Source organism: Diorhabda carinulata, chromosome 1 (assembly GCF_026250575.1).
Source record: "Diorhabda carinulata isolate Delta chromosome 1, icDioCari1.1, whole genome shotgun sequence".
Taxonomy (NCBI): Eukaryota; Metazoa; Arthropoda; class Insecta; order Coleoptera; family Chrysomelidae; genus Diorhabda; species Diorhabda carinulata.
In genome coordinates this window covers 38,840,093-38,854,076 of record NC_079460.1, presented here as the reverse complement: position 1 = coordinate 38,854,076, position 13,984 = coordinate 38,840,093, and the positions used below count along the sequence as shown (strand labels likewise).

Sequence of the window (13,984 nt, the reverse complement as noted above, 5' to 3'; positions counted from 1 at the left end):
TCACAAGTTAGTAAAGTCTGATTTACGCAGTGTGATTTTTGAAAACTTGATAGAAATCTTTTAGAATACAAAAAAAGTCAAAAGGGAAGGCGTGTTTGATACAAATTTGATAAACCACTTTGAAAAGAAAAATAGGGGAAAAGATTAGTCTGATTTTACGTGAATTACTATCAAAAAACAATATTTTATTTATTTAATTTTGTTTTGTTATCGTTTAACAAAAAAGTTTCGATATATTGAAGGATTGAATCTAAATGTAGGGTAATTAATATCTACAATTCAGTGACACTTTGTCAAAATTTATATATTGTAGGTAAGCAAAGTTAGTAAAACCTTTGATTTAATTTTGTATAATAACTGAACTATGAGGATGGTCTCGGAAGAACCTGACCTGACCTAGAGATGGCAGTAAATGCTTGAAAAATACCACCGTATGAGGAAGTACACAATTTATACAGAATAAGTTTGAAGACGCCGGGCCACGTTCTTTAGTATTTGTTTGGCAGCTATCGATAGCGAACGTTTTCAGTAAATTTGTAAACACGGAAAAAATTATTCGAAAAGCCTTAGCACAACCATTATAAAAGCTGAACTATATTCTACTCTGGGTGAGACTACTTCTTCATTATCAACAGTAGAATATTGGGTAGTAGAATTCAAACGAGGCTGTACGACCTGCAAAGTCCAGCATCGCAGTGATCGACCAAATGAGGAGCCGACTGCAGAAATGTTGAAGAAAATCCGCAAAGCGTTACTGGATGATCGTCGACTGAAAGTGCGCGGGCTAGAAGACATAGTAGTTATTTCAAAAAGTGGGGTACATCGCAGATTAACTGAAAATTTAGGCATGAGAAAGTGGTGCGCAAGATGGATACCGCGTTTGACAACGTTTCACAGCAATAAAGCCGAATTTTTGCACCGTTTCATAACCATGGATGGAACGTGGGTGCATTACTTCACACCCGAAACAAAAGAACAATCAAAACATTTGGTGTTTTAGGGAGCACGTAAGATAATTTTCATTGACCATCTTGAAAAAGGAAAAACTATCGACGATAAGTATTATGCGAACTTATTGCCACATTTGGCTTAAAAAAAAACGTTTGTTCCATCAAGACAATGCACCAGCTCACACATCCGTTATTGCAATAGCCAAAATTAATGAATTAAAGCTCAAACTGCTACCTCATACACCTTATTCGCCAGATTTAGCTCCCTTACATTATTTTCTATTGAAAAAATGACTCAATGGTGATGTCGGCAGTTAGAGGCTATTTGGAGGAGCTTGACGATTCTTATTTTAGAAAGGATACCAAACTTATTGAACTTGCTGGGATATTTGTATGTAAAAGGAGATCAAGTTGAAAAATGAATATTTTTTTTCCAAAATATCTGTGTTTCCCTTGTTGGGCCAGGTAGTTCTGGTACCATTCTCGTATTCTGTGGATGGGGTTTTTATTGTTTCTTACTGTTCCGACAAAACTTAAAATAAATAAAATCCGTGAAAATGTTGATAGAAAAGTAGATCATCCCACATCATTCCCTAAATGTTTGGAACCGAATAGTGCCATTAAACTCGTTTATAACAAGTCATCAGCCTAATTGATTAATGATTCTCAACTAGTTCCCACTTATGTTCAATATGAGAATCACTCGATTGTTGAAATTTCTTTTACTGAAAGTTGATTTTAAAAATTTTTCTTATATATCGACTAAAAACACTCAAGTTAGATATTTTATAAGACAATGGCATGTACAGCTTTACAGTGTAAAATCTTTACCATCTATTCAGGTGGATGTAATATTTATTGTTTGGATGAAAGCAGGAAAACAATATATTTTATAATGTTGGCTTGCTCCATTTTCAAAAATTCTGTGTCAACAATTCTATAATTAAAATACTACAATCTATATTCAGGATATTTTCAATAATCTATTTCAATATAGGCAAATTTAAATTATTTATGGTGTATTACAACCGCAGGTTATTACAAAAGCTTTATGGAACCTATAAAATATAAATTAGTGGTCACTTATTATCCATATAATAACGGTGGGCCTTTTAATATATAATATTGTGTTGATCAATTAACGGACTGATAATAAACCGAGAAATATTAAAAATTTATATTGTTATTATTGATAGACTACTAATATCCTCTTTATTAGTATGAGAGTAGATAACTAGTTAATCTTAAAAATATACACACGAAAAACAACGTACTGTGAGGCCTAACTTATAGAGAAACAAAAAGGTATGGCTCCATCTTTAATCCGCATCACTATATTTTTCCTTAGCACTGAAAACTCTTCTCAGTCTCCTAATTTGTATGTCTATTACCTTTTAAACCTGACACCTTATTTCTCTCATATTATCCATCTTCACTAAGAGCAAAATAACCCCCATTTTGTGTTTTCCGTAGAATTTTCAACGAAATACTATAAAAATTTGAAGAGCTTAAACCAACAATGCGAGTAGTATGTTATGCCTTTTTTTTTAATTGAATATTTAGTACCAAGCTCCGCGCTGTTTTTTCAATAACATCTTCTTAAATTCTCATCATTATATAACTTGATACAAATACAAATAAATAAATATTGAATAAGAAAATAAGGACAAATAACCTATCTACAGTCTTCTATTTTAACAGGATAACAGACATAAACAGAGATATTTTTGTACCCCCCGAGATTATACCTTATGGAGTTGTCGCGAGTGATACTAATACTGGTACTAATTGTGGTAAAATATCAGGTGGAACGTGGTTACAAACCAATTTTCGTATAAAATGCAGTCATCTCTAATTCGATACATTATAACTACAGGGCTGTTTCATCACAATAAAAATAATAGGTCTATGAAAACGTCTGTTTTTTATCCTTGTCAAACGGGCTTCTAACGTGTTTAAAACTAAAACCAAATAGGAGTTGACGCAATGACTTCACATTGGCATGAGTATAAGGATAATATGCTAATTTTTGTAACCCAACTCCTAATATCGCATCTACATTATATTATATGAATTATAAACTGTATCATGTATACACTCTTGAGTACAAAATTTTTCCTTATACTTTTTTTGTACGACACATAACAACTACTTTAATGTTGAAAGGTTTATCAATTTTTGTTAATTCTGCAATTTTTATCAAGATTGATATATCACATTCCGAAATATTCTCCTTTTTTTAATAAATATATATATTTAAAATAAAAAAAAACGGCTAAATCGACTACGGAATATTTTGAATTATATCAGATTTTGTTAATTTTACGTATTTAGATTGACTTTACGTTCCTCCAGTTTTCATGTGGTCCAATAAACCTCATATTTCTGATAAATTTCAACTAAATTACGAAAATTATGCTGATACATCTTCTTTGTCTCACACCATTACTTTTTAAAATATCCCGTTTATTAAAGTTATGTGTTTTTATATAATATTTCACAATCTAAATATATATTTCCAAATTTAATGTGTGAGTTTCCTGTTTTTGTTTATCATCACACAAAAGAAAAACTACACTAGGTTTATCACTTAATTGCTGACTTAGCTTTGGAAGCAGTCTCCTTTCGACTTCCTAAACAGAAATTAATTGTATTTCTTCGGTGTCTCGATTTCCAGTTGACTTTGCTTCCGTTGATTATATTTGCGCAAATATTTGAAACAATTGATTACTATATTGCTATATATAAGTTCAGTATTTGATTTATTCTCTCCAATACGATTATTGCTGATACCAAACAATGATTATTATTTCGAATGCGTCCATATTTTATGGAAAATATATACATGTGAGTCATGTAAACTTTTCGTACAGAAGGAATTTCTTGTTACATTTATACCTCGAAATAACAGGCTGAATTAGGAGCACTTCTCAATTTCAAAAATAATGCTGAGGATTGACACTAACTCCGATACTATGCTACTCAAATGAAATTGAATTTGATATTTGTCATGTTATATAAACAAAGTTGTGTTTGCATTCTAAACTAAAGTCATAATCAATTCTCAGATATTTTGATACCTTCAAATAAAGCATGCTCTAGGCTTGAGCTGGAATGTAAGAAAGTACTACATGAACTGGTGAGTGATGACTGCCATATCCAGCTTGTTTGGGTACCCGGTACTACAAGGGTAACCTCAAAGCAGCCTCGCTCGCCAGATCAGAATCGGCAAATCAACCAATAGGCTCAGAATCTATTCTTATTCTGCGGAGATGGATAGGGACACTGGCATGAGACAAGCTAAGATACACATAGATAAGCCTTTTGCTTCTCTTACCGAACAACTGTTCCGTTTAAATAGGCGCGAAATTCGAATAGTCACTGGACTTTTAATCGGACACGGTCATCTAAGACTCTATTTCCTCTGTAGGCATCACGGGCTACTCGGAGTGACGTTGGAGTAAAGAGGAAGAAGAATTTGAAAATCGCGTGTACTTTAAGTGCCCAGCACTCACTCGGGCGCTGCTCAAATACTTAAGCAAGTCTCACAGTTTGTCTAGTGATAACAAAAGCCCAAGTGCCTGATTGGCTTTTCAAAACACATCCCCCTTTGGTAATTTCCAGTGGGGCACAATGTGCCTTTCAGAATGTCTATGTGCTTAACGGCCCATATCCGCCTTATATCCTACTCTAAACCAAACAAAAATATAAAATTTCGTTGATATATATAAGGTGCGTCTAATATATCCAAAATATAGCCTTGCCTTTCCTCGCAGAATGATACATCTACTTTCCTGACTAATGCCGCGAGTGAAATCCAATGATTACTCTCTCCTACGCCTATGATTTATATCTAATTTTTGTCTAATGTAAATACACTAACGCTCGTTAAAACCTATTAAAACTATTAATTATAACGCACGGATCATGTCCGTTTAAAGTTACGCTGCGCTTCTTAGCTAGATTTCAGTATTGGCTGCTGATCCCCTCAAGATTGTTATGTAGATCAGTACCTTATTTTGTATAGATAATCAGCCTACCAGCTCATTTTTGAAACCATTGACGATTATTAAATTACATCTCCTCCAAAGAACGTGACGTCTCTTGACCTTTTGTCGATATCGAAATTTCTAATGGCTCGAATCGGCAGTCAGATTAAAGACTCTAAGTGAGAGGGTGAGCGGGTTACGCCTTTATCTCTGCAATTGCGATTCATTATGAATGTCAAAATAGACGGTGCTAATTTTTCCTCTGATTTTAAATCGTCTCATGAGGTGATTGAGACCTTGGTCATATATAATTTGTTTCCAATGGTTTCAGACTTCTTCGATTATTATAATCATAATTTCAATCGTTATTATTCTACGATTCACAATTTGCATTTCTCAATATTGAATTATTAGATTATATTTAGAAAAAAAAGTCTTATATAAATTTTAGACATCTCGTTTTGTTCTGTATAACAGCTTTATAAATGTATTAACCGTCCTACAGAAATATTTTTATTAAACGAAAACCAAAATGAGAAATGACAACGTATTCTGAAAGAAAAAACAAATAAAGAATATCCTTCGAAAATTTACAAGTAAAACAATTCGTTCTTAGCGAATGCCAGCGCCAAATTCGATTATAGAATCCTTGATTCACCTCGAAGTTTTCATCTGCCCTGAAAAAACGATTTTTCTATTATAACGTTAGGCTGTTTCGCCCGCACAATATTGAACACACACCATTAGAAAAACGAATATTCTTTCCTTTTTTCTAGCGTCATTGTTCCCCAAAACAATATTTGGCATTCAAGTCTGGCATCCCATCGAACCCTTCCAGTTTAAGGAAGGTCGATTTATTTTCTCTGTAGAAACAGGTCTGGTCTCGGTTGTAACCATCAAGCACAAATTCATAATATAATGCAAGGGATGATATTTAAATAAGAATGAAATGCTTATTAGAAGTAGTAACTCAATTATTCTTACATTAAGGACAAATTTAGGTTATGAAGCACTTCTGTGATTCGTTTCGTTTCCAATTTGAGATCTCTGTCTCTATAGCCACATATATAATATTTTTAGAAATGTTTATTACATTCTTTGTCCGATGTCTGATAGGAAACATAAGTTGCTATAATGACCCGAGAGACAAACTACAACCAAAGATACTCTTCTTGAATTTTTACTGTAATATATAAATAACTTGCCTTCAGTATGGAAGTCATCAACATGATATGTCGAACAAAGTTCAACTACCTTTTCAGAATTGTAAACAAACAAAAATAAATAATGCAGGCGCATAAAAGCAGGGCAATAAAAGTTATACGACCAGCCCTGGTAGTTTCGGCAAGGTCGATTTATTTTCTGGAAGCCGACGCTATCGAGGAGATGTAGGTGAAAACCCCAAGAACTGAAAGATTTGATTTAATGCTGACGGGGCGATAGTAAGGGCTTTACGGTTTTCAATCTGAAATTAATTAGTTTTCTATTCTTTTGGTGCTATCTTGTGAAACCGGGTTTTAAGATAATTACGTTTCCTTGACGGATAAAATATTTGTGTAGTTTGACGATTCCACCACATTTTACGACATTGAAGATCTCGCGAGTTTTTCCAAGATAAATTCATCACTACACCCTTTTGTAGAGAAATAAAGAGCTTTATCTAGATATACCCTTATACTTCACCAAAGAAACCCTCATTAAAAACGTTAGCACGGATTCAAAACTGAGATAATATTATCTTTATGTTCATGAAACGGTGTTTGAGTAAGTATGATCGAAAATGGCTCCATTATTATTCAAAATATTTTTAATCCAGATAAATAGATCTTCAAAACACCTTTCACCGGCAATTCAAGTAGTTCCTATCCAATCTGAATGACTTAAACGATCATTAAGGAACCGATAAATCTTCTCCTCATTCTTAAGGAAACCTTTTTTTATATGTTTTTCGGTATCATTCTGACTCGTTCCCTCAATTACCTCAATTACACCCCTTTTTCCTATTTTATACTTGTCATACCCTTGTCTACTTTCCTCCAAGAGAGGTTTCTTATTGGGAACGTGGCAAGGAAACACCAAAGTGGGCTAACTTTAATATATTTATATATATATATATATGTATAACAATAATAAAATTTTACTTACAATAATTAATTAAGATTTACGATGATTTTTGATATTATTAATGCTTATAAAAATTTTCATAATTTTTAATTGGTAAGGTTATGAATGACGTTGAATTTTCATAGGGTAGATAAGGATAAGTTTTAGTGATTGATGTTTAATATCGATTGGTAAATTTATGGATAACCATTAAATTTCAATGGGTTAGGTAGTTATGAATGTAGTTGAATATTCATTGGCTAGAATATAAATGACAATAAATTTTATAGGTTAGGTCGTTATAAGTGAAGTTGAAATTCATAGATTCGGTTAGTTGTTGTTAATGGCGTTGAATTTTTATAGAATTTGTTTTTTCAAAATCTAAAAGATATGCATAAATTACACTAAGGTTATTTAAATCAGATTTCATTGATCATTTTTGGGCAATTTATTGATTGGTTAGGTTAGGTTAGGTTATCTTTTACTTTAGTAAAAATTGATTGAATATCAAGTATTTGAATGTATGCTATTTCAATATTGTGCTGTTTAAAGATTCCAGAGAGTTTAGAAGTAACTGATTTTATATGTGTGTATGTGTGTGTATGTGTGTACCAAATGATTTCCATTTAAAGCCAACAGCAACTGAATAAGTTCAAAACTATTAAATATAAATTACTGCAAAAGTTCCAACCACTTGCAGCTGTTAAGTATTATAGTCATTTATAGTCATTGGAATTAATGTGTAATTCCCATACTAATACCAATTTTAATGTGGCTTTTTCATGTTATTCCAAATTGGCTGCAGTCACGACAGCGAAATATTATTCTCCATTTCGGTCTAAATCTTTCCAATTTCATTCAAACATGCATTTACACTTATGTGGTTTATTGTTAATTATACTGAATGAAACACAGAAAACAATCCACCCCGATATTTGTCAATGTTCATTTGAATTTCTGATTTTTGTTCTAAAGGGATCAGATGCTTGTCATAGATATCTCGCACTGGGCCAATATTTCTACAATTATGAACAGCATAAAAGAGACAATTACGATTATAATTTATAATAAAATAAGCGACACTATTTGAAATAAAAATATAAATTCAAATGTGTCCATCTATATTGTCCTTGTAATATAGAATAGAACAAACCACGTGGTTCAAAAACACTAGAAATAGTTATATTTGTTATGCTGATATGCATATCTTGGTCATTATATTAGTGTTGTTTCAGGAACAGCAAATTCAAATTCTACTTTAACTGCCCCTTTTAAGTGGCATCTAAACTAAAGAACAGTGGCAATAGCTTGAATAACAAGACACTTTACCGACCAAATTTCCAGTCAGAGATCAATACTCTCAGAAATTACAGAGGTAGATTTTCCGTTCTTGGTACGGAAGGTAGACATCTTGTCTACTCTTTTTGCTTGGAATCCTCATCAAAGAAAATTTATAATAATCTACATATATTTCCAACGTCATTTCTTTTGACGTCTCGTTTTCTTATTTTCAGAAAATAAGTGATTCTTCAATTTTGTAGATCGAAAAGCGAATGCGTGTTGTGTTCCAGGAAAACTGGAATGTTCAATAATTAAAAATACTTTTATTTGTATATTAGTTCTATATTTTGAAAGTCATAGCTCAAAAATAAAATGGATTCTCAAAGCATTCATTGTGGATGAAGTGTTTCAGTGTGAAAGTGCCATTAAAATGTGAAAACACCAAATTTGCGTTTTCAAGATAATCGAAAAATCATTTCATATCATTTTCATCCTTCCACCTCAAAAATGGATGACAATAAAGAAGCAATCAGTGATGATTCTGTCTGACAATCAGTTGAATATTCGTGTGAATGCTCAAACTGTAGAAATTTATGAACTATCTTAACTGGAAGACAAGTTATTGGATCTCTACCAAAGCTGAAGCCTAGGAACCTACACCTCCACCTACAGTCAAATTAATCATAAAAATAACCTTAATTCAATTACTTTTGACAATTTTTCATTGAATTGAAATTGATATTTTGTTCCAGCTTCTTAGGTTATTATTTTGTTTCAGAATGATAGCGTAGCTGATTCAGAGCCCGCTTCAAAGGACATGACAGCTGTCAATGCGGTAAGTAATATCAGAATGATGAGTATCCGTAACAAATTGAGACACTACTGGGTGTGAGAATTAGAATGATTTCTACTCAGTTTTTGAAAACATTATACTACAAATCTTTAACTCCTTCATATTGAAACAAAACAAAAAAGGCTTGATTTTATGGTGAGGAAATGTTCAACATGGTTTTGATATGGAACTTTGTTCAGCCTTCTACTCCTTATGATGATGAACAGAATCTGTATATATTCGTTAGAATGATTAGGTTAGATTATCCCCGTTTTTTCGACAATAGTATTTTTCCACGATTTCTCTTTTTATCTTTTCCATTTTTATAGCATGCCAAATCCTTTTTGCCGGTCTATTGTTCTCCATTCTATAAAGGTATCAAATCATTTAAGCTGTCGCTGTTTTCGAGTGACACCTTTCACTCTGCGGTAAAATGATGTTTGTGAGGTTTTTAAATAAACGAAAAAAACTTGTTCTGAGAGATCAGGTCATATATATCTCTATTTCTTGAATAGTGCTGAATATTATACAAAACGATGGGTCTAGGAATTGCCTGGTATCTTTTGGTTTTTACTTTTAGGTAGTTATAGTATCTATAGTATAAAGTATATACCTATTCTTTCGTCTTTGATTACTATGTAGATAATGAAACCATATCGGCCAAAATATCACAAAATCAGAAAAAGCGGCCCCTCCAGTTATTGGATATTTTCATACATAACAACGTAAATAGGGACGTTGAAATTTTATATAGTCGTAAAATATCAGAAATTAACCATACTAAAGTGTAGAAAACTTTAAAATTGTTTCTGTCGCAATTTCGTTTCCTGTATACCCCAAACTGAAACTGGAAAAGGCAATTATGGAAGGAAAATGGTTTACTTTGAATTACTTATCGCAAGATGGCACAGGATATTGAATTTTCTCATAGTCCTTTATCGAAAACAGTTTCTGTTGGCCCAAAAGGTAACGACTTTATTATGGATAAATGATTATTACGAAAACAACTAATTTCTTCATGGAGTATATCAACAAACTGTACAAATTGATACAATTAAAAATTTTCTATTTCGTAAAATACAAGCCCTCTTTACATAGGTGCGAATATTAGTATGCCATATTATATAATATGGATTATAAGCGAAAAAATAAGAGATATATGTTATAAATTACCAGGAATCGGTGAATGAAACGAAAAATGTGTATTAATCATCCAAATAAATGGTATCGCCTTCCAAACAGGCCCCTTCCGAAATAATACACATATGCCAACGAATCATCAATCAAAATATTCTCAAACCCATTCGAACTTAATACTCGTGAATTCAAGGAAAACCTGTAATATACAAAGGGAATACGGTGGTTGTTCGATATGATTTTTGGAGTTTTGAACCAATAACACCTTTGATAATAACGATTAACAAAATAGTAGTCGCCATAATGATTCCACTTCTCTTCAATTCATTGGCATACCATATTCAAAGCGTTGCCTTTTTGCCAAATCGTTTATTGTTGCATTCCAAATGAATACCAAAACATTCAAGATAAGCTCTTTTCTGAAAGCCAGGTTTTGTGTTTTTTTCGAGATAAATTGAAATGAGATTAAAATATCGGGATGTCCCTTATTTTGATGCTATCAGACATATACAACACTATTTTATTACTTGTGAGAAGTTGGTTATACTTTAGTAATAAGTATTTTCAAGCAGAGTTGGTTAATTTGATATAAGAAGTTATACATTTGCTTTTAGTTAAGAGTGTGACATTACTATTACAGCCGTTGAAAAATGAATTTATTTCTACATTGTTTGCTGATATCAGACAGTTTTTGAATCATCATATTAGAAACATATGCAAGAGTTGTTGACTTTCCGACACCATTTTTTTTTCATTTCTTTGGCTCGTGTAACCTTGATGTGATTATTTAAATCGGTAGGTATGAATTTACTCACAGAATTTCCTGTTACTCATTCTGCATTTTTAGGATTTTCTCAAGAAAATTTCAATCTCAAACTTTATTACAGTTTACAGCTCAAATTCAAATACATGATTAATTACAATACACTATGAAAACTTAATTCACTCCTTCATCGAGTATAGAGATTTAAATTAAATAAGATTTTCTCCATTTTTATTTTAATTGATTGTTTATATAAGAAATATTGCTTAAATAAAAATATTTTATGTTTTCTGAATGAGGTAATTGGAGATTACGTTAACCCCAGTTATTTTTTGGTTCCTTTTTATGTATTACAATCTTCTCTTCTCTATATGATGGTACATCTCGAGAAGGAATAATTTTAGGTATGGCAGCTCAGGACCGTATGTATTTAAATTGAGTTTGAAACCTTAGACCCCCCAAAACATAATCTTTATGCTTGTGTAACTTCTATAATGATTCAATTCTCAGAAATATTTTTTTTTCGTGTTGTAAATATATAATTTTTAGCAAACACGTGGCAAATAGCCAAGTAATCATTGCGTAGTAATTTATACCCACTAATTGCGTGTTTGAGACGTAAACGATTGATGGCAACATTTTTATATAGATGTAAAAAAATAGTTCAACGGGAGAATTTAAGATAAACATTCTTTTTCTAAATATCATACTATTACTATTAACTGAAATAGAAAGTCGTAAAAAATCACGGTGCACGACACTACCTATGCATCATATCATCAATATAGTACAAATATTTTCAACTTTATCCAAAATCTATTTTTTTGTTACGGTATCTAGGATATAATTATAACAACTTTCAACTGTTTATTCAGGTGTTTTTAAATGACTGTAGGATATGACAAAAGCTAGGTTATAAATTAAATAGGGCAATCCAGAACTATTACGTCATCGTGCGTTCTGTTGCCTTGCATTGCCTAAGATTCATTTTTAAAAGAAATTATAATATTTACAGCTTAATTTATCCTCCAGAAGTGCCGGTTCCCCAAAAATGAAAGAAGCAGAAGCTTCATTGCTGTATCTAGCTAACATAGCTTAGGAAAATATTTTTCCTAGACTGCTGTAAAGCACTCAACAGTTTACTGATAATATGCACGTACAAGAAATAATGTACTTTGAGCGTACACTTGTATATTTCGTTTTCTCTTCTATTTAATCTACTCTTTTCTACTACTTTATCACCGTGCAAAATGGCATCGTAAAAAACTTTAGAATTCAAATGAGATGGGTATGTTAAACAGAAGTAAAATGTGTGTGTGTGTGTGTGTGTCGTGCATCAGCCATATTTGTTTTCAAGTGACAGCAACTAGGCCTATAAGATATTATTCTGACTCTAAAAACACTTCCTTCCTTTTCCACGTTATATATAAAAGAATCAGCTCAGTATGAATCACACTATATCTGCTTCCCATTCATCATTTTCTAGAGCGACCAGGTAAATGCAAACCGTAACACTACAACAGAGAACAAGAACGCTTGTTCATATTGTACTCTAATGATGTATTTTCCCCAGCTTTACAATTTATTCTTAATGAATAATGTGATTGAATGTCAGATGTCACAATCAATTACATTTTGCAAATATGTTTTGCTACCTACATTTTCCACATCTTCATGAGGTATACCGCTCCCGATATCCTTATTTGATGATTATACAAAATTTCATTATTTGTCTGACCCATTTGATTATTTTAATCTCGAACTTGACCATCCTAGTAGTAGTAGGAGTCTATTCATTGCAATTGATATAATCTATTCTAATAGGTATACTTTTTTATCTTTGCGTTTACTTTAAAATTGTCTCATTTTTCGTAGTTATAAGTCCTCAAACTGACATTGATTATGAGTAGATTCTATTCATATGTTTCATATTTCAATAGAATCCATAGGCGGTCCTAACTTATTTATGAAAGAGGATTTTAATAATGCAACCGACACAATTTCTAACTTAAAACTGACTGAAAATAGATTCGCCCATTAAATCTGTGAAATATTCGCACACCAAACACATCATAACACCAAACGAAACATGTGTAAGTTTCAGAAGCGTAACATGTGAGTCCCATTTCACTTAACTGAAAAATCAGTATGACTAACGTATAAGTCATAAGATTTAAATATAGAATCATCAGTCAACAAAATGCATATATACATCTCACAAAAATTATCGCATCACTCATTATTTTTTAAATATTTTAAATGTGTTGCCTGTTTTTTATTATTATTATTAGGAATTAATACACCAATAGATACGCCTTTTGAAACATTTATTTTATATCAGTTTAATCGACAGAAGGACAAAAAGTTTGATTTACCAAAACATAGAAAATATCAAAAAAATTGTACAAAACATCTATACAAAAAATGAACGGTACTTGGAAGGTTTCTAAACAGGTTCTGGAAGTATCCTTATGGCATGTTTTCCCAAAAGTTAAAAAGAACATTTTGAAGATCTTCTAGTGTTCTCATTAGTGCCGGATAGTTGCTGAATTTGCCATTCTAGATGGTCCCAGACATGCTCTATTGGGTTAAGGTCCGGGCTACGTGCAGGCCAATTCAGGGTGGGTATCTCGACCTCTTCTAAGTACTGCCGAACCACTCTAGCAGCGTGTGGATGAGCATTATCGTGCATTAGCACAGAGTTGTCACCGATATGAGGCATATAGGGCACTACATGGGGTTCTAGGATATTGGTTATGTACCTTTCAGCATTTAGTCTTCCATCATTCACTGGTACTAATTCCGTGCGACCTTCGAAAGAAATTCCTCCCCAAACCATGATAAAGCCACCACCAAAGCTTTCGGTTTGACAAAAATTAACCTGATCACCATGTTCACCACGTCACCTATATACTGGTACACGCCTATT

The 13,984-nt window shown here is 32.3% G+C and overlaps 1 protein-coding gene across 7 annotated transcripts in view; it reads left to right on the top strand.

The window, feature by feature from the left end:
- Nucleotides 1-13,984, top strand: part of LOC130898665 (mucin-5AC) — a 282,905-nt gene that overhangs the window by 63,534 nt on the left and 205,387 nt on the right. For all 7 annotated transcript variants that reach the window (XM_057808129.1, XM_057808113.1, XM_057808139.1 and 4 more), the window contains one exon: nucleotides 9,102-9,158. In XM_057808129.1, coding sequence (XP_057664112.1) covers nucleotides 9,102-9,158 — 57 coding nt within the window. The remainder of the gene's footprint in view (nucleotides 1-9,101; nucleotides 9,159-13,984) is intronic.